We start from the raw sequence: 21,439 nt of genomic DNA, 5'->3' as shown, positions 1-21,439 counted from the left end.
TTGAATGAATTGTGAATAGGCTGAACAATGAGAAAAGCACACTTTTGTGTAACACATATCGAAAATTAAGCACTTTTCAAAAACACCCAATGAAAAAAGCACCTATAAAAAACGAAAAAAATAAGCACCTTTAAAAACGCTACGCACCATGCTGCATAGAGCAATTTATGTTTCTCCGAATTAAATTTTTTGTTTCTCCGAATGTTTACGTTTGACACATTAAACTTTTTTAAAAAAAAATACAAAAATTAATTTAAAAAAAGTTATAACTTTAAAAAGTGTCAAGACTAAAATTTTTAAAAAAACAATCCTTTAAATGATCGCGGTTGCCACTCAAACCTGGAAAAAAAATTTCCCTGTACATATCATACGCACTATATTAAGAGGAAACAACGACTGTGCCGTTGTGTGAGCTACAGTGGGCTAACTATATTAATCAGTTTCAATTGCTGGAAAAACGCTGAACATACTTAAAATAGTGCTATAGTACAGAGGGGGCCAACTTGCGGCTCTTTGAAGGATTATTTGTGGCTCTCGATAAACGTCCCGAGTTCCCTTTTCATTTTTGTGCTACAGTATGGAACCGATTATCCGGAACGATCGCTGTTCCGGATAACTGATTTTTCCGGTTTTCTGAATCGCTACAAAAAGCCGTTTTTTTAATTGTTAAACACAACTAAAAAAAAAATTATTGGGAAATAATCTTAAAAAGAAGAAAAAACGATGAAGTAATACACTAATGATTATTTTCAAAATGATGGTAATCTTTCAAAAAAGAAAGAAAAATCCTAAAATATTATGAGGAAAAAAAATATTGTTTTAAAAATTGCGTGATAGTTTATTAATTTTCGCTCCGGTTTTTTGGTTTTCTGATTTCCGGATAACGGGTCCTGTACTGTATTATATTTTTAAAAAATATTATCATTCCGTATGTGCTTCAAAATGTCTTTTAAATTATTAACAGCAAATATGAAAGACTAAGTGCAACGCAGTCACAAATTTCATACTTACAATGTACTTATGTGAATCATTTAATTCCACTTTAAAATTCGTGAAATCCGAACACCGATCAGCATTTACTAACCAGCATCTTAAAGAATTACCGAGAAGTGCTGTCACCCATTATTCACCAAATTTTAAAGAATTATCAAGAGAAGTAAAATAAATGTTTAATTTTTAAATTCAATACACATATTTCGTACTTTTATTTATATGTTTTCAATAAATATAATTTTTGTAAAAATTTCTTTTTTTAATACCTTTTAAATACATATTAGATTGCGGTTAGAGAAAAATTTCAAATAATGGCTTGACTATCAAGGAGCTTGGTCACCCCTGCTATAGTATATGAAATAGTTTAGTATAGCTGAAATATCATGGTTAAATATCCCATAGATTACACTTATCCCATAGTGGTCACCATATTTTATAAGACAAAATTAAGAAACAAAACTCCCCGTATTTTCCCGGTTTGAAAAGAAAAAATTCCCAGTTATTTTAGGTGATTTTTAAATACCCTGTATTCTCCAGGTTTTCCCCGTGGATTGGCAACCCTAAAGATATTACAATAAATCACATCTTGTCATGCATCACTCCATGCCTACAGGAATAATATCAGACATTTGCTATCTCGTGATCAAAAATAGGGGACATAAAGTATTTTTTTATGGCTGTTTGCAATATGGGGAGGGAACTTGTTTGTTGGCAAGGAAAAGCAAGAAGTGAAGCCATTACAGAAAATCAAAACAACCACATTTATAGTGAAAAAATTTATTTGTATTCACTCATACTTACAGTCCAATATTAAATTTAAAAATAAAAAAAAATCAAATTCTAACAAAGATTCTGACAAAACACTCATTTTACTTTTTTTCTTTTTAAAAAATTTGCTAAGAAATAACATTTCTTATAAATAAAAGAAGTTTTTCCAATTTTAATTAACAATTGTAAATAATTGCAAATAGACAAAAATAGGCATAGGACTATTTTACACTGTTTGTCCATCATGATAAGTGAAATAATAAAATGCTTTAAATGCACCTGAAATTGAAAAAATAAAGTGCAAAAAAGAGTTTCGTTTATGACTGATGAAAGAACTCTTCACATATATACATTTTAATTTAAAAAACAACTAAGGAACTTTCAACATAGTCTGTTCTTCGTCGTCAAAACTGTCAAAAATAGAATTCTGTGGGTTTTCCTCTTCACAAGAGGGTGAGGACGAGTCGACGGAAGCGTCCGATTTCAATTTTTTGTGCTTTGAATGTATAGGCGAACTTAGAGTTCTTTTTTGGTTTTCTTTGGTGCACCCATCAGGTGTATCATCTGAAAACAGAATAATTTTAACATTCAGTTTAAAAATAACACTTCAAGAAGTTAAATACTAAATGAATAACTAACTATAGTTCAAAGATAAACCTTTTCCCACAATCAGTGGCGTAGTTTTATTGTATGTTTGGAGGGGGTTACGCCTTCTGACATGCATATATACACACCTGCCAATTTCTACAGTTGATGAAAAAGATTTTTTAATAATTAAACTAATTAAAAATTTAAAAGCTAAGTAAGCTAACAAATAGATCATATTTACATATTTTTTAATTATTGACTTGCGTGGTAGATTGAAATGCTTTAAAAAAAAAAAAAAAACTTTAAATTGAAGATTTAATACGTCAAACATCTATTATGTTGCAACTACTAAGAAGTTCTTTTCTCGACAGTTTGCAGCTCTCTATATATGTGTGTGTTTTAATTATTATTATTATAATAAATAAAACACACACAATAAATTAAACATAATATACACTGTTTAATTTATTTAATTAATATATAATGTTTAAATTACGAAAAAAATGAATGATGAAAATTTTATATGTCTACATCTTAATCACTGTTACCTGTGGCAGAAATTTTTTTGAGCTATCTGTGACTCTCTAGCACTAATATCTTTCTGCAAGATTTCAAATACTAACAAACATATATGTTACCAATTTAAAACAACAAATAAGCTGTGATTATAAAAAAAAATAAATAATAATAATAACAATAAATTTTTTAATTGAACATGTAATAATTTTTTATTCTTATAGTATGGGTGATATTCTCACATTTTGTTGAGGAGAAAATGCACTTAGTACTTATTTCTTCACATTTTGTAAATAATCATCACAATAAAAAAAAGATCGTAATAAACAATATCGTATAAAAAATATCGGATTTAAAAACTACGAGAAATTAATAGTAATAACTTCCAAAAATTGGATAGAAATATTACCTTAAAAAATAAATACTTAAATCCAGGATTCAAATTTTCCATATTGTTTGAAATATATCGAGATGTTTGTCATGTGAACAAACATGTGAAACATTACGTCGATTTACAATACTATCAGTGTAAATTGGGAGCGTCAAAAAGTGATTATCTAAATGTATGATTTGAATATTACATTTCTGTAAAAAAGAAAAGCAAAACATTTCAGTTTTCAAAAGAAAATCTTTCTGCAAGAACTCTATAAAGTTCTGCGACAATGTTGCCGTGTCGCTGCAATTCTGCCACGAGGCTGAATAGTTATAATATATCAAATGATCTTTAAGTATAAATAGTACCATGTTATTTGAAAAGGCAGTAGACGGTTTCAATAGTTTTGGCAATATTTTTTAAAATACATATTATGAAACATGATTATATTAGTAATTATGATGCAAGTATTGTGCAAGATTGAAACAGTTATGTAGCACTTCTAATACTATGCGTCTCAAATGACAGAAAAGAAACAGGTTTATAACAATTTTAGCCAGATTTCAATAGTTCAGGCACTTTTCGGAGGATTTTTGACGAATATTAAAAATGATTCTTACAAAGTATCTGAATAGAAAACTTTTATTCTCAAAATGACTGAATTTTCATTTTCAAATGTATGATTAATTTTATAAAACAGTAAAATATTTGTTTAAGTGGTCAGCAGCCTTAAAGCTTTTACAATTTTTGAGCTGAAAATCACGTCATTGGAAAAAAAAAAAACTTATATAAGTTTAAAAATATAAATACCATTCAATTAATCATCATTGGTATCAATAATAGTTTGGAGATATTTCATATTTTTCCTAACATATTACACCATTTCGCCATTAGTTTTGCATTTCTGTCTATAACTTATTTTCTTAAATTCAATTCCAGTTGATTTTAAGTTATTTAGTTTTATAGAAACACATTTCAAAAGCATAATTTTATACAAAATAAATATGTGGTTCAAGATTAATTATTATGCATTTAGTTTACCAGACATAACTACTAAAAATAAAATATTAAAGAATGTACATTAAACTCTTTTTTTTGCAAAATAGAGCTATAAGCTAGTAAACACCACCGATCAATTCAATTATGAAATCCAATCGAAAAGCCCCTTTGGCAGAATCGCGACGACATTGTCTCAGAATGTTACCGAGTTCTTGCAGAAAGATCTTTCTTTTGGGAAGAAAAAATTTTGGTTTTCTTTTCTGCAGAAATGTAAATTTGAATTGCACATTTAAATTATCACGTTCAATTTTAGTATTACAACTGTATTTCCGGCAGTGATGGATTTTAACGTGGTATTTAATTATCCAGATATATTGCAGGCGATATGGGAATTTTGAATTGTGTATTCGAATATCTACTTATTAAGGCAATGATTCCATCGCTTTTTTGGAAATTATTACTTTTGATTTTCATATAGTTATTAAATTCTGATATAATTTATAACAACAATCAAATCTTGAAACAAACGAGCATTTGAGTAACTTATTTGAAGAACCCAATTCATGTGATTTTGTCATCCATCTGTGTTTTGGTATTTACTGCTATGGATTTCATGATGATTTTTAATTATTTTTTTAATGTGATAATGATTTACAAAATGCAATAAAGGAAATAATTAGCGTAATTTCTCTTCAACTAAATGCCAGAATATCACCCATAATATTAGAATAAAAAATATTACATATTCAATAAAAATAATTTTTTAAACACAGAGTTTTTATTACTTTAAATTAGTAACATACACATTTGTTATTATTACAAGTATCTTGCAGTAAGATTCTGCCACAGGGCGAGAAGCATGGATGACTCAACAACTGATGGGAAGAACGGATAAATAGCGGTTTTGAGCTGCAAGTTAAAAAACATTTTCCATCCATCGGGTTGGAAGTAAAAAAGAGCCTCTTCTAATCCTAGACAATTGTAGGGCTTACAAAGAGCCTTAAATAATGGAAAGGGCAAACATTTCTGTCGTTTTTGCTACTCAATTGCACCTCCATTTTGCAGCCTATGGATAATGACATGTTAAATCCCTCAAATGCAAGTATAAGACTGAATTTTGAAAGTTGATGCTGACTGCTTTAAATGGAGGACAGATTTCACAAGACTTTATCAAAAATTATTCCATAAAGACTGCAATATGGCAAAAGCATAGGAAGAAATGGACGAGAAAACACTAAAAAATGCGTGGCACAAGATATTGCAATCAACTATTTTTCTTTTTATAAAAGTGCTGGGATGCTGATGATGCTCCAACAACATCAAAATTAACGGATCAAAAGCGTGGTGTTCAATAAACAGGACAGTGATACCGAGAGTGTGGGCAGTGACAACGGGCCGGAAGATCGGATTTCTATGGACGATATTGTTTTGCATTTAGAAAACTCCATTAAAGGGTTTGAGCTCCAATCAAGAGATAATGTCTCTCTGTAGAAAAAGTTATAAAAACATAAGGTAAAAAAGAAATAGCTTTCTCTAAAAGATATGTTTAAAAAATAAAATATTTATACTGATTACGCATTTTTATTAGGAGTTTTTAATTTCTATATACGTTAAATGCTTGATCCTTAATTTATGCAAGCATTATTTTTTTTAAAATTTTGTTTTATTCAGATGGTTGAAATTGTGATTTTTCTGGTTTATTTTCTTTTTTTATTGTCATTTCAATGCTTTTCTAAATGAGTGGTTGTGATTTAAAGAGATAGATTATTTACGTGATGTGTTATTTACTCATGCTATGCTTGTTTTAAATCATGCAGCTTTTCCCCCTGTATATGGTTGAGCAAGCAATTCCTCCTTCCCCATTGCATTATCAATACATTCATTTTATCACAGTGTGTTTCACTTTATTTCAGTAAATTATCAATTTTATGTATTGCTTAATGGTTTTTATATTTTTCCCATTTGGCGCAGTGTTCGAAGTTACTGTATTTTCAACATAACAATATCTCTACATTATTCTTGATTAAAAACAGCCGCATTCCCATTAAAAAATTTTCTATTTTTATTTCATTTGAGAAGAGTATAGTGATGTATTTTTCTTATATAATTTCCATTCAACCTGTCGTTCATGGATATGCGTGCACAAAAGCGAGGCGAAATCTTCGACACTGTTTCGACAGCCGCTGACCCGAGAACCACCCATTCTTTTCTGTCATACGTTTGATGGTTGGCCGATAATTGGAGAAGGAAACTGAGAACTTATCACATTTTGTGTAGTGTGATAAGATTTTTTTTTCACAGTCAATAAAGAATTGTTCAATTTCATAGTCTAGTCAAAAATTTAGATGAAATTTTTTGTTTGTCTGATTGTTAATTTTGCCCTGATTACCTAAGTCAAATTTTGGAGGTTTGTGGGTCATAAAATCATTTAAGTATCACTTTCAAAGAGATGATAAAGGAGCAAATATAAATTATGAAGAATTTCTAACTGTCATAACACAAATTGAGGCCGTGTTAAATTTGCGACCACTTTGTCTTTCAAAGCAGATGATTACTTAACCATAATTATATAATCCATAACACTTTAAATTCTAAACATCAAATAACTTACCAGATTCACTGTTTATAGCATCAGGAGATTTTTGGTCTGTATCCAACTTATCCTTTACTAGAGAATTACATGAAATATTTTCCTAATAACAATAAATATATAACATTAAAATGAAAGATAAAAACTTCTTTATGATAAAAGAAACAGCATGATGACAAACATGCAACCATTTTATGTATCAGAAGCGAATCAAGAAGCCCTTCATATTAAAGGTGACACATATTGTTCACCTTTGAAGATATCATAAGCACTTATTTTTATAACACATCATTTTTTAAAAAAAAAATTAGCTGTATAATAATAGTGTAATAGTAAAATAATAATATAATAGTAAATAAATAATATAACAGTAAATAAGAATTTATCTAAAAAATTGCAAAAATTTTGAGTCAAAATATGTATTTACAGTCACTGGCGAAATTATTAGACTCACTATAAGATTCTATGTAAAATTATAATTATCAGGTGACAGTTTTATTGTTTTTACGCGACTGAAACCACCTTGCACTTGTTTATGTTCGTGCATCAGTTGGGGTTAACATTGTAAAGCAATACGTTAAAAATAAATACAAATAGGAAGTATATAAAAAATCATATGAATCTTACTCATGACATATATGTTTAAATATAAAAGTATTGCCTATAAACTCATGCCAATCATGTCATTATTAAAAAAACTAGTGCGTCTAAAAATTAGATCCAATTATTATAATATACTAATATAATGCCTGATATAATAATTATTCCATATTTATATAATAATCGTCTCATTTAACCCACTTATACACCAACGTAAACAAGTGCAGACCTGTTAAAGCCGTGTGAAAACAATAAAGCCGTAACATATCACCTGATAATTAAGATTTTACATAGAATCTTATAATGAGTCTAATAATTTGTCTGGGGACTGAATGTGAAAATAAATATATGGTAATAAAAATACAGCTCGACAAAATTTCCCAAAAACATAGAAGTTAGAAGAAGAAGAAAAAAAAAGATTTTCTTTAAATATTTTTGTCCTCAGTTATGAAAAAAAAAGTGGTAATAAAAATTTCAATCTAAAAGCAATAGTGCAGTATTTAAGAAGTAAAGAACATACTTGATATTTTTTTAATTGTTTACAAACTTGTTCTTTAGAAGCTGGAATGATGATGGGTACTGGTATTGGCACAGGAAATGGAACGGGACACGGTACAGGCCTCGAAAACATATGCAATGGAGTTGGTACGTAAACTGGTATTGGGACTGGAAGAATGATAGGCCTTGGACTGTCATCTAGAAAAATTATTTTAATATACTTTAGAATAGTATTTTGTTTGTAATGAGGAAGTAATGTAAAATAGGGAAGTGGTTTTTCAGAAACATTGAAGTGAATATTACATAGTTCAGGAGAAAACACCAGTGTAGGTCCAACTGCTGGACAGAAAGTGTTAGTAGCTCAGGGTGCATAGCAAAATCTTTCAACAAAAAATAAGCAACTTTAAGGTACTTTTTAAGCACTCAAAAATATTTTCAAGCACTATATAAATTTGACAAAATGCAGAATAATTTTCAAAGACATTACACGATCATGATAAAATAACTAGTTCCTGACAAAGAACTCTTTTTTTAAAATTATATTAGCCATTATAAAATTATCGAGAGATTCATTGGTTCAATATCAAAGGGCGGAAAATGAAGTCTGAAATTGAGAATATCTTGTAAAATGCAGCAGAGTTGCACATGAGAGAGCAATAATCTTACCGAAACCAACTCAGGCGCATGAGCGGACTCACAAGTATTACATCAAACATGTCAAACGATTAGAACTTTCATAGGCTACCGACCGACGGTGAGCCGAAATGGAGTGTGGTTAAATTAATTGTCAAAATGTTGTATAGAACAATGTGAAAAGCAAGCTTTTGCATAATGCATGGCGAGAATAGATATGGTAAAAAAAAAAAATCCAGTTTTCGAAAAGGGAAAATGAAGCACTTTTTAAAAACACCCAATGAAAAAAGCATCTTTAAGGGCTATTAAAAAACAAATATCGAAAACAAGCACCTTTAAGCACGTTTTAGAAAAGCTACGCACCATGATGCTTTGCTACTAGAAAAATTCAGAGCAAACACCACGAAAATTTGATAGCCAAACATACCAGACTATTAAGGCTGCATAAAAATTTTATTTCAATTTAGACACAGAATCCAATTTTTTTTTATCAGTTATGTCATATTTTAATACATATAGGTGCCATAGTTAAAATTAAGAAAAAAATAACAAAAACAAATTTGTATGGAAAAAAACAGACTTCTAAGTACCTCAAAAATACATTAATTTATTTAAAATATACATTTATTCATTTTCCTAGCCTTTAGGGTACTGCAGATAACCCCGTGTCAGAATTGTGGCGACACGCAGGGCTCGAAAAACCACTCGTCCTCGGCGGTCAAATATCCCTAGCGGACAACAAATGCTTCGAAGCCGACGTCCAGGGACAACCGTTTTCCCGTTAATGTTCGTTATACATTTTAAAATTTAGTTATCTTACAAGAGCCTCACTTCTAAAATGACCATCTAATCTAGAAATCCCGTTAATTCCATTGTCAGACCAAATGCGCATGCTCACGTAATCGGTAAACAAAAGAAAAGTTGCTCTGTGCATGTGCACAGGGGCGGATTAAGCATACGCGGGGCCCTAGGCCATTCAAATTTTTGGGGTTCTTAAATTAAATTTTTTTGCCTATATTTTTTATTTATTCAAATATAAAAGTATTTATATATCTTTTCATTTAAGAAAGCACATTTAAAATTAAAATAAATAATAAATTAAATTTTACTTTATTTTTATAAATTAGAACTAAAAAATAATCATGACATTTTGAAAAATCATTGTTTTTCTTAATTTATTTTCAAAAAATTCATTTTAAGGGGGCCTAATGGGTAATAAGGACCTGCATTTGGACTTCGAACGAAGAAATTAACAATTCTGGTATTAAACAAGAAACGTTGAACATCTAACCTAAATGGAAAACCCCTTTCTGTGCCTCTGTAAATCATTGGCTTGATTGTGGAACTGGCAAACGTCATATTCCATTCATTTAAAAAACGCAGTACCCTCAGATAAATTGACATTCCAGATAACTTGACCTTTGTCACTTAAATTATTTCATAAAGGAAATACTAGGTTACTATTAGTAACCTAGTATTTTTTTTATTACTGTATAATGTAATTCTAGTAACTAGTAATTAATTGTGCATTTTATATAAACGTTTGCAATAAATAAGCGAAAATTATATTTTTACTTATTTAGAAGCTACGGGTTAGTTTCAAAGGAGGACGGGTAAAATTTTGGACTTTTTTCCGAGCCATGGCGACACGGTAACTAGTAATTAATTGTGCATTTTATATAAACGTTTGCAATAAATAAGTGAAAATTATATTTTTACTTATTTAGAAGCTACGGGTTAGTTTCAAAGAAGGACGGGTAAAATTTTGGACTTTTTTCCGAGCCATGGCGACACGGCAACATTGTCGCTGAACGCTACCGAGTTATTGCAGAGAAAGATTTTTCCTTTGGGAAGACAAAAATTCTTTTGATATTCAAAAGATGGATTTCTCAAGCATCGGCTAAAAAAAAATTCTCATGATTTTTCTATTCTCATTTGAGAATAATGAAAACTAAAGAATAATGAAGTAAAAAATTTGGTTTTCTTTTCTGCAGAAATTTTCATTCTACTTTTTTTTAATGCAGTTATTACTATTGATTTTCACATAGCTTTTAAAATCTGATATTTTTAATACAATATTATTTATTGCAAAAACTGAATCTTAGAATGAAAACAAGCTTTTAGTAACCCCTTTGGGAAGAGTCCGATTCGCGTGATTTCACAGTCGATCTTTTTTTATCGATAGTTATTACTACCAGGGGTCTGTCTAGGTTCTTTTTGAAGGGTACCTATTTTGTGAAAATTTAGACATAATTTGCAAAATTTAAAAGTTATACTAAAAATTCAACACAAAAATATAGTAAAATAAGAAAATATTTTCAAAAATAATTAAATATTTTTCGAAAATATGTTAAAAGTATTTTGTGAAATTCCTAAAATTGAATTTGTGAACGTACCGCTAAACGGTAGTAAATTCGGCCTGGACAGACTTCGGATTTCACAATTTTTTAAATTATTCTTTTAATGTGATGATGACTTACAAAATGAGAAAAAGGAAATAATTAGTGTGTTTTTCCAAAACAAAATATCACCTATAATATTAGAATAAAAAATATTGAACTTAAAAAATTATTTAATTTAATCCGAATAGTTATTTTTCTTCTTGAAGTTGATGTTTTTGTTACTTGTATATTTGTTATTTTGAAAAGTATCTTGCAGAATGATCTTAGTATTAAAGAGATATGGTGCAGAAAGTCCGAAAAAATTCTGCTACAAGAGCAGATAATTTCCCAGACATTTCTCTGATTTCTTTCAAATTGATAAAATTTTAGAAATTTTCTATTCTATAATAGTAAAAATTTACATAATAGTTAAATTTATTAGTAATCTGACAGTAAAATGTATTTAAGAGAAAATTACACATGCAAAATAGTGGAAATTTTTCATTTCAGTTTTTATCTGGACAATGTTAAAAATAAAACAACTTATGAGTGGAATTATAAATTGTAGCATAGCTCAAACGCGCGCTAATCACTGAAGCCGGCAGTCTCCCTGTCTAGGGCCGGAGTGTTTTTTGCTGTTAAGCCTAAATCCATGAAATTACCGAAATATCAATGTGTCGTTGAATAATGTTCTGTAGAGTATTTAAATGGCATATGCTTTATAGATATTTTACACATTTTATTTTCATTATGTACATACCATTTAATAACTTTTAACATTATATATCTGGAAACTAAATATACGACTAAAAATTCTTTTTTCGTATGAAAAATTTGAAAACACTAACATTCCACAAGAAACTGGACGGCAAATCGAAATACCCAACGTTGTAGCGGAAAAAAAAAATCCCTGCTTACAGTAAACAAATACCACGTGCAAATTTAAAGAGTTGTCATAAACCATACCATTCATAAACATTCCTTTCTCCTTCATTCCTTCCCCCTAAAAACCATGTGTATGTGAGTCATAATACTCCATTTTGAGTAGAAGGTCAAATCTAAATGCATCTGAAACCATATGGACATACAATGCCATCTTCTGGCAAAAATTATATTTTTTAAAACATTCCAGGACACTGGCACTGATGGGTGAGGGAAAATGAACGAGAAAATGCTCTTGCACGCCTGCGTGTCGGCCGGGAAGTGAGTGTGTTTCTTGCTGGCACGTACAGGTGACAGTCAACGTGAAAGGGTAAGAGAAGTCCATTTTGTTTTAATTAGATTCTTAATGAAAAGAATCTAAATAAAAACATTTTTTTATTTTTATTAAAGATAAAATTAAAAAGTTCTTAAATGCGACTTTTAGCAGACACAAGAAGAAAATAAAAGAAAAAGTCTGAAAAATCTATCAACTGTAATCATGATGGAATTGTAACAAGCTGTTAAGCTTTACATATCTATATATCATGATTCTATATAATCATGATAAATTAATAATATAGTTAAGAATATAGATTAGAAAGTTCAAAAATTTGGAAGAACCTTATTCTTACCTTTGAAAACATATTATGTTAAAATTAAAAGTTTAGATAGAAAAAAAAAAAAAACCGTAGAGCAGCTATTAAATATTTTTTATTTAATTTATTTTAATGATAAAGACAATATCAGAATTAATTATTTGAATCAGAATATTATGTATAATTTGTTTTAAAGATAAGTGATTCATTATTTAGCAGTAGCTTTTTTTTTTAATCACATACTTCATTTTTCCTATGCATTTAGTTCATTTATATTATTTTTCTTCTTTTAAAATCAGATTACTGAAATGTTTTACTAGATATAAAAAGTTAAATTTACAAAACATTAAAAAAAGTTAAATTTACAAAGAAATACATGGAAGATATGCATAATTAAATTTTCTTAGAATAATAGTGTGTTAGTAAGAAAGTTTAAATTGAACAACACACAAGAGCTACAGCTAAAAATAATGACATAACTTAGACAGTAAAACTGATCATATAAACCCTATATGAAAGAAAAAAAGCCTTTTAAATTTACAAAGTTAACCTCTTCTTAAGCTACAATGAAAAATTCAAATTGCATACACCCGATCTCGACCATTATGAATCTATACATTTCTGAGTAATTTTGAATAGTTTTCATACATTCTGAAAACTGTGATCGAATAATTTTGGCAGTGAGGTCATTTTTTTCCAAAAAATTGTAAGTTATATATAAAAAAAAAAATTGTTAGAAAGTAATAAAAAAAGGAACACCTGTAGCATACAAAGAAATTATAATAAATAACTTAAATTTTATTTCTTTGAATAGGTTGTACCTGTTTGCACGGCCTTGTGACAAGCAGAACTTTTGGTGTTTATTGCTTTGGTTTGCATAATGGGCTTACACCAAACAGTTTTATTTTTAACTGACTTAGGAGCAGGCGGTTGAATGATGACTTCCCTCATGACTTGTGAACCTTGTGAGTTGGGCTGCACAACCGGAACAGATGGAGATGTCACAGTAGAAACCTGAGTCTGTAAATACATTTTTCAGTGATTATTAAAATTAAGTTTTGAATAATAATAAAATCAGATAAAAATGTAATATACACTAATAAAAAAATAGAAGTGCAATAAAACTTTTGTTTATTATCATAGAGTTTATTGGATGAAGCATTTAGTTTAATATTTATTACCAAATACAGTCAAACCTCGGTGCAGCAAACCTTCAAGGGACCGGAATTTCGTCTAACTCTAACCAAGACTTCACTATCCGCAATCAATTTTAATTAATGGTCACATACTCCCCTCATTTATTACACATTATTAAAATAAATGACCCACAAAATGAAATACAAAAATGACTGAAAAATAATACATAGTATCAAATTTTATGACTCTTCATCTTGCGTACAAAAATAAAATAGTAATCTTTAGCTGACGAACAATCCTCAACATCAGATGTGGAAACACTTCCTGTCTCTCAGATAATTTTTCCTGAATTCATGTTATTCCACTTTTTAAACCTGTCTGTCCAGCCATTCGAGCAAATAAAATTAAACTCACCCAATTGCTTAGCAAATTCATCGGTTTTGACTCGAAGCATTTGTCCAGATACTGGATTGGGACTTCTTTGAATGTTGAACCAATTCAATAATGCTAATCAATAATGAAGCAAACAAGAAAAAATGCTTGTTGCTACATTCCATGCTATAGATAGTTTTAAAAATCGGTACATGTTATTTATTTTGAAGTAGAAATTTTCAAAATTATTATAAAAAAAAAATGAAGAAAATCAATCGAAGATAGAAAAAAGTTCATAATATACAATTTCCTTTCTTTTTTGGTTCACTATATTCACAAAAAATAACATGTTATTTTTCGTGGCTATAGTGAACCAAAGGCATGGGAGCGAATATTTCGTTCACTATATCCAGGACTTCACTATAAACCATGTCCACTATAGCAGGGTTTGACTGTATATGAAATATTTTTGTACCTTGAAATAAAATGATGGTAGAATTAAATATAACTATTCAAAATTTTTTCCCTATTTATCATTTAATATGACTTACATTGCATTTAATAAAGACTTAACCTTTAGATAAACTACCCCCAATTGAGTACAAATAACTCAACTAGAAAATGGCTTTTAACTCAACTAGAAAATGGCTTTTAAGTAATGTAAATAAATTTTTTTTATTGTTGTTACTTAGTTTCAAGAAAGAGAATACATTTGATTTCTTTACTGTCCTGTAATAATAAGAACTTTTCAAACAATACGTCATAGTCTAACTGCAGAATTATTTAAGCACAGTGATGTGCAGAAACAACAAGACAACCTGACAGCCAATCAACAGCCTTTTATTTTAAACTAAGTTATATAGACAAATATTCACATATGATTGTTAAAAGAAAAGAAAAAAAACACATGTGTGCTGAAGCAAAGAGTTTCTCGTGGAAACTACAACATGACAAAAATTAAACAAGTTAGCACATATCAGATTGATGCAGAAAAACAATAATATATAGGGCATCTGCTACATTTTAGATTTTCAAAATCATGACCTTCCACGATTAATTGCGAGAACTTTTCACGATTCAACGAAGTTATTATTTTCTTCTGACAAAAACAGAAGAATAAATTTAAAAAGCTTTATAATAGCATTCATTGAAATGATAGGTATCACCAAAACTGTTCTACTTATAGATTTTTAATTTAAAAAACAGAGTAAAGAAAGAGTTGAAGCAATAAAATAAGTGAAAAAAAAACACAAAAGCAAATAATTTTTTTTCTTTATTTTTCCTGATAAATTTTATTATAAAGATACTTTTCTTGTTCATCAGAAAGGAAAATATACTCCTGATTCTTCTGTTCTCATTTCGGAATTAAAAAAAACTTTCCAATGACTGGTTTGCTTCAGATAGAATTTAAAATTGATAAAGTAAAAAATAAATAACAAAAATTCTGAAATCACAGAAGTTTAAAAGATAATTTGCTCTAGAAATGATTTATTTTCTTTCATTTTTTGACAGAACACCATAATTTTTTAAGATTTTTATAAAAGCATTTTATGTTTCAACACCATTAAATTGCAGGGGGGGGGGGAATCACATTTTAAAAATTAGATTTTTTGGAGACCTAAATCCATAATCTTCCAGGTGGGCAGATACCCTGAATATAGATACCTGCTAACCTCAGAAGGTTGGAATTAGGAAGATTAAAGTTAAAAAATAGGAAGATTTTGGGCAAAACATAAATTTTCATACTTAAAATACTTTAAAAAAAGTCTTTAAATAACCTTTTTCTTTATAATTTTCCACAGGATAATGAAAATTATTTACGGAACAGAAATTCCCTTATTTTATTGAATGAAAAATTAAACAATCATACAAATTCCAAATTATGCCTAAGTTAGTTTTTAATGGCAATTAAAAAAGAAATAATAAAATGAACATGCGTAGGATTTAAGCTACATAACAAAGATTAAAGATAAAATATTTTAACTACTATTCTTAAAAGAAAAATTAATAATATTGCGAAATTTAAATTAAAAAAAAAAATCAAGTTCAAAATGCAAATATTAATACAAAGAGTTAATGAATATAAGAAAGTGTTTATATAGTTGAAATTCAAGCAATATATTTTGGATTAAGAATTTAAAAACATAATTTCAAGACGTATATGGTTTTTTAAAAATAAGATCAAAATTTTAATAATGAAACTTTTTCAGAATTATTCGACAGATCAACTGAAGCTTTGCAACAAGAGAGCTTAACAAACTTCCACAATTTGGCTATCAGATAATTTGCTAGGTTTAGATTGCATATTTTTCAGAATAAATTCCACTGTTGTGAACATAAGATCATTTAACTACCATATATGTATAACACATTCTCTTTAGCATTTTCAATAGGTATTCCAAATAGCTTGGTAAACAAATTCAAGTGAATTTTTTTCTTATTGTTTCAAAGACTCCCCATCTGCTCAAGAGCACGGGGGGAGTTTTTCTGAGAATTACCTATTTTGTGAAAATTTAGATGTAATTCGTGAAAATTAAAAATTATATTAAAAACTCAACACAAAAATATTGTAAAGTACGAAAATATTTTCAAAAATTGTCACTTCAAAAAAATATCATTTATGACAGGTAAATTTCTATATATTTTTCCCCATATAAAAAAAAATAATGTTGCTATTGTATAATTGTGGTTTTAAAATTGCATCCAATTTTAAAATTCCAAAAAAAATTATTGTTCATAGTAAAATTTCAACTTGAATATAATAAAAACTTGCATTTAACAGTACTAGCACTAAAAGTTACTTTCATTACGAGAACATTTTCGACTATAGGTCACACAGAAAAAAGTTTCACTGCTAAAATTTTTTTTAAAATAAACAAAAAAAGCTTAAGCTTTTTATAAGAGAACTTTTTAAAATTATTTATCTAAAAATGAAGTCATTTTCCTAGGGTTAATTATTCTGTTAGAATAAATTTACACAGTGTTTAAGATAATGTTCGAATGTTTACTTTCTGTAAAGTTTATTACAAAGTGAGATCCTTGTTGTTTCATTTTAAAAAACTCAGCTAAAAAATCTCTTTGATAGGGTGTCAGCGACTGGTTAGGTTTACCACATTGCAGTACCTGACCGAACATGTGCCACCTTTTCGTAAAAGACATTTGGCAAAAAAGCTGCTCTATTCCCTGAGGTTGCAACGAAAACAGGATTTTCATGAGAGCTTGCTTTATTAAAAGTATTTTGTGAAACTACCGTTTTGTGAAGTTACCGATAAACGGTAGTATATATACCCTGGACAGACCCCTGAAGAACCATAAACAGTAACTGTAAAGGCAAGAGTTATGTCAAGAGAAGTAGCAGGAAGGGTAGCATCATCACAAACAAACAGTTATTCACAAGCATTTTATAGTTTGTCTATGGTAAAAAATCCTCTCGCCATAAAGTCTGAGACCGTCTGCTGCTATGGAAACAAGAATAGAGCATTTCAGTGAGGGTAGTTTCTCTTCACTCTAGAGCTAAATTATTCCCTTTCTCTCGCCGACCAAATTCTGTAATAAACAGTGACCCAACATCCCTGCTTGAAATAGTTATACCTCGTTATAGGCTAGACAGGGTGTGTAGCCAAATCTCTGAGCAAAAAATAAGCACCTTTTAAGCACTCAAAAATATTTTTAAGCACTATATACATTAACAAAATTATTCTCAAAGACTTTACATGATCATGATAAAATAACTAGTTTCTGACAAAGAATTTGTTTCTTCATTATATTAGCCATTATAAAACGATCGAGAGATTTTCCAGTTTTATACAGAAGGTGGAAAATGAAGCCTGAAATAAAAATATCTTGCAAAATGCAGGGTAACTGTTACATTTTAGATTTTCAAATTCATGACTTTTCATGACTAATTCCAAGAATTTTTCATGACTTTACGAAGCTACTATTTTCTTCGACAAAAACACAACAGTAAATTTAAAAAAGCACCATAATAACATTAATTGAAATTAAAGGTGTAACCAAAGCTGTTATATTCTGTATCTTCATATTTATAAATTTTTAATTTAAAAAACAGAGAAAATAAAGATTTGAAGCAATAAAATAGCTCAAAAGTAATTTTTTTCTCTTTTTTCCGCAGAATTATATTCTAAAGATACTTTTCATGTTCAAGGGGAAAGGAAAGAAATACTTCCGATTTTTCTGTTCTCATTTTGGAATAAAAATAATTGGCCAATCACTTCAAATTGGCCAATCACTTCATTTTATATTTTAAAAAATTATGAAATCACAGAAGTTTAAAAGATAATTTGCTCTAGAAATGATGACGTCCCCCCATTTTTTGAAAGAACACAATTTTTAAAGAACATGATAAAAACATTTTATATTTTAATAAAATATGACTATGAGTGGGGAGTTTGTTACAAATTCAGATATTCAGAACACCAAGAGATTGGGGGAGGGGTAAATTCTAGTTTAATAATTAGATTTTTTGGCGACATAAATTCATGACTTTCCATGACTTTTTTTTAAAAAAATAGTTACAATCATAACATTTCATGACAAATTTTGTTCAATACCAAAATTCATGACTTTCGATGATTTTTCATGACTTTCCAGGTGCGCAGGTACTCTGAAAATGCAACAGAGTTGCACATGAGAGTGCAAGAATCTCATCGAACCCAGCTCAGTAGGCAGACACACGGACTCGCAAGTATTTCATCAAACACGTAAAATGATTATAACTTTTATAAGTTATGGACCGATGGTGCGCCAAAATGGACTGTGGTTGAATGAATGGTGGAAATTTTGAATAGAATAATCTGAAAAGCACGCTTTTGCATGCTTACGTGGCAAAAATCGACATGGTAAAGAAAATCTCATTTTCGAAAAGGAAAATGAAGCATTATTTAAAAACATCCAATTAAAAAAGCCTCTTAGCAAAAAACAAAAATATGCATCTTTAAGCACTTTTTAAAAATACTACGCACTATGTTATATACTTAACACACTTAAATAGGAAGGCAGCTAGTAGTAAATTAAATTTTGATCTTTTAGTCAAAAAATTAGATAGAAAACTTAGAGTAATAATGAAAAACTATTTTGTTCATAAAGCTTTATAATTTTTTTTTTTACTAAAAGTTTTAAAAAAATTTTGAAAATTATCAGAATGTGTATTAGAGCCTAATCATTGCTTTTAAGTAATAGTAATAATAAAAAAGAAATCAAATGAGAAACAAAAACTTCTTTGCAGTAAAAAAATTACCTTTCTCTCCTGCTAGAGTTCTTACTTTAGACAAACTATTCTAAAATTATTTCACAAAAATAACGATAAAATTAAATAAATATTGGATAATTGATTGAATAGAATAAACAGGGTTCCCACTCAAATTTTTTTTAAAAAAAATCAAGGACTTTTCAATGACTTTCAAGGACCTAAAGTCAAATTTTTTTAAGGACCTATATGATATTATTGTTATACGCTATAGTACATGTCAACCAGATTTTACAATATATTGTATATCTATTGTATATATTGAAATTGCATATTTTTTAAATCATAATGCTTATTTGACAACAGCAAAAAATTATTTATAATATTTATCAGCTAATAATACAAATGATTGATAGTTACACTGCTGTTTCAAATCACTCTGAAAAATTTCAATTGACCCCCCCCCCAAAAAAAAAACAATTTAAAAAAAAAAAGGGAGAATAAATATGTTTTATTCCAATTAAGGAGAAAAGATAGATATTCTAAATTTATAAAATCATAAGTCACTAGCCATCACGCTTAATGATGTGACAGAAACATAATGTCACATGACTTTGTCTTTGAATCGCAGACTTAAGCGCTGAAACCATTTTGGGATTTTTCGAATGCACTATGTCTTTAAGATTTTTCTATAGAAAACAGTCACATGAATTGAAGCTAGGAGCATAGGCTGCCAGTTACTGCTCCATCCACAGTGATCCCGATTTCCCAGAGTAATCACGCGGTTCTAAATTTGACGAAAAAATATAAGAAGAAACAATTGCAACATCAGCAGAGTAAATTCGGTTGTTAGTATTTTTTATTTTATAAACGTCGATTAACAGCCGACTCAAGTTTGAGTTTGCATCTACTAATGTTGAACTCCGTAGAATCGTAATTTTGAACCTAATCCAGAAGACAAGGGAACTTCTAGATCAAGTATGGGGAGAAATTTGGCTTCGTGGAGAACTTTTTGATGGAACTAACCCGCATTTGCGTTACATAAAGAGGGGTTATCCTTACCATCAGGCTAAGATCCCATGGTTAGCTTNGGAGAAATTCGAAAGTATGATATTGGAAATACTTTATTTTACTAGTATATTAAAGCGTAGAATTAGTTTGATTTAGTGCAACAAATTTAGAAAACATAACATAGAAGTGGCTAAGTTGTATAGGAGTAAATTAGCGCATGTGATGCATTGGTAGGGAATAAACTGCTCAGACGGCCAAGGCTAACAGCTGGCTGTGGTGCAAAGATTTAACATCGTGAACCTTTCTTGTAAAATTTCAACTGTTTTTACCTTTATCTAGATTGTATATATTTAATTTGCAGCTGGCTAAAAGATATAGTTTTAAATGCACTTACTATTTTTAAGAAAATTACATTTTTTATGGATGGGCATTGTAATTTTCTTAATGTCCATAAAATGATTATGGTTCTTTTATTTGTAAAGTAAAATATTTTTAACTGCTACTTTTTAAGATACTGGTTTTCTGTATAAAAATTATTAAATATACATTGACCTATAATAGTTGCATAAATTTACCACATAAAAAGTTGCATAAATTGCAATTTCTATCACAAATAAAAGTAAGATATTTTAATTATAAGTCCGTTATTAGTTTCAATCTACATTTAGTACAAAGTAAAAATTCTAATTGCTTTCTCTTTTAGTTAAGTATTTTTGTTTAAATTTCGAAAGCTTTTCTACTAGTCACTTTGTGTGTACAATTCAATTTTCCTTGTAATTTATGGAATTAGATTGTACATGAAATACAAAGTAAAATTTCTAATTAAACTCTTTTATTATTTTTTTTAATTGGTTTAATGCTTTTAATATTATATTTTTCTCTATTCGGAGCTGAAAACTTTTATATTAGAATAAATATTTTATTTCATATTTAGACAAATTGTTGAGTATTAAGTTAAAATGCAACAGCAGTTTATTTTTGAAAATATCTATTTTAAGTGACAGGAAAAAAAGAAGTCAAAATTCTAAATTAATAATGTAAATAATCTTTATTGTATAAATAATTTAATGTATTCAATATATAAATAAAATTCTAAACGTAATTAAATTTAATCAAAAATGTTTTCTAACTAATCTATTCTACTAAAAACGGGTTTTATTTTCCTCAAAGCTATTTTTCTCGAAATTTAATATTACCTCTCGAGCAGTCTCTTGGTGAGCATAAATAAAAATGATAAAAGTGTTGCAACATTAACGT

The 21,439-nt window shown here is 28.7% G+C and overlaps 1 protein-coding gene across 4 annotated transcripts in view; it reads right to left on the bottom strand.

Annotated features, from left to right (window-relative positions):
- Positions 1–1,754: 1,754 nt before the first annotated feature.
- LOC107452835 (zinc finger MYM-type protein 4) overlaps positions 1,755–21,439 on the bottom strand; it is a 58,184-nt gene continuing 38,499 nt past the window's right edge. For all 4 annotated transcript variants that reach the window (XM_016069457.3, XM_016069447.3, XM_016069466.3 and 1 more), the window contains exons 11-14: positions 13,278–13,476; positions 7,948–8,123; positions 6,849–6,930; positions 1,755–2,325 (exon numbers count right to left, since the gene is read on the bottom strand). In XM_016069457.3, the coding sequence (XP_015924943.2) occupies positions 2,132–2,325; positions 6,849–6,930; positions 7,948–8,123; positions 13,278–13,476 (651 nt within the window). In that variant the 3' untranslated portion in view covers positions 1,755–2,131. The remainder of the gene's footprint in view (positions 2,326–6,848; positions 6,931–7,947; positions 8,124–13,277; positions 13,477–21,439) is intronic.

Source organism: Parasteatoda tepidariorum, chromosome 3, assembly GCF_043381705.1.
Source record: "Parasteatoda tepidariorum isolate YZ-2023 chromosome 3, CAS_Ptep_4.0, whole genome shotgun sequence".
Classification (NCBI taxonomy): domain Eukaryota; kingdom Metazoa; phylum Arthropoda; class Arachnida; order Araneae; family Theridiidae; genus Parasteatoda; species Parasteatoda tepidariorum.
The sequence above is the reverse complement of the archived record's forward strand: the minus strand, read 5'-3'. Positions and strand labels throughout refer to the sequence as shown.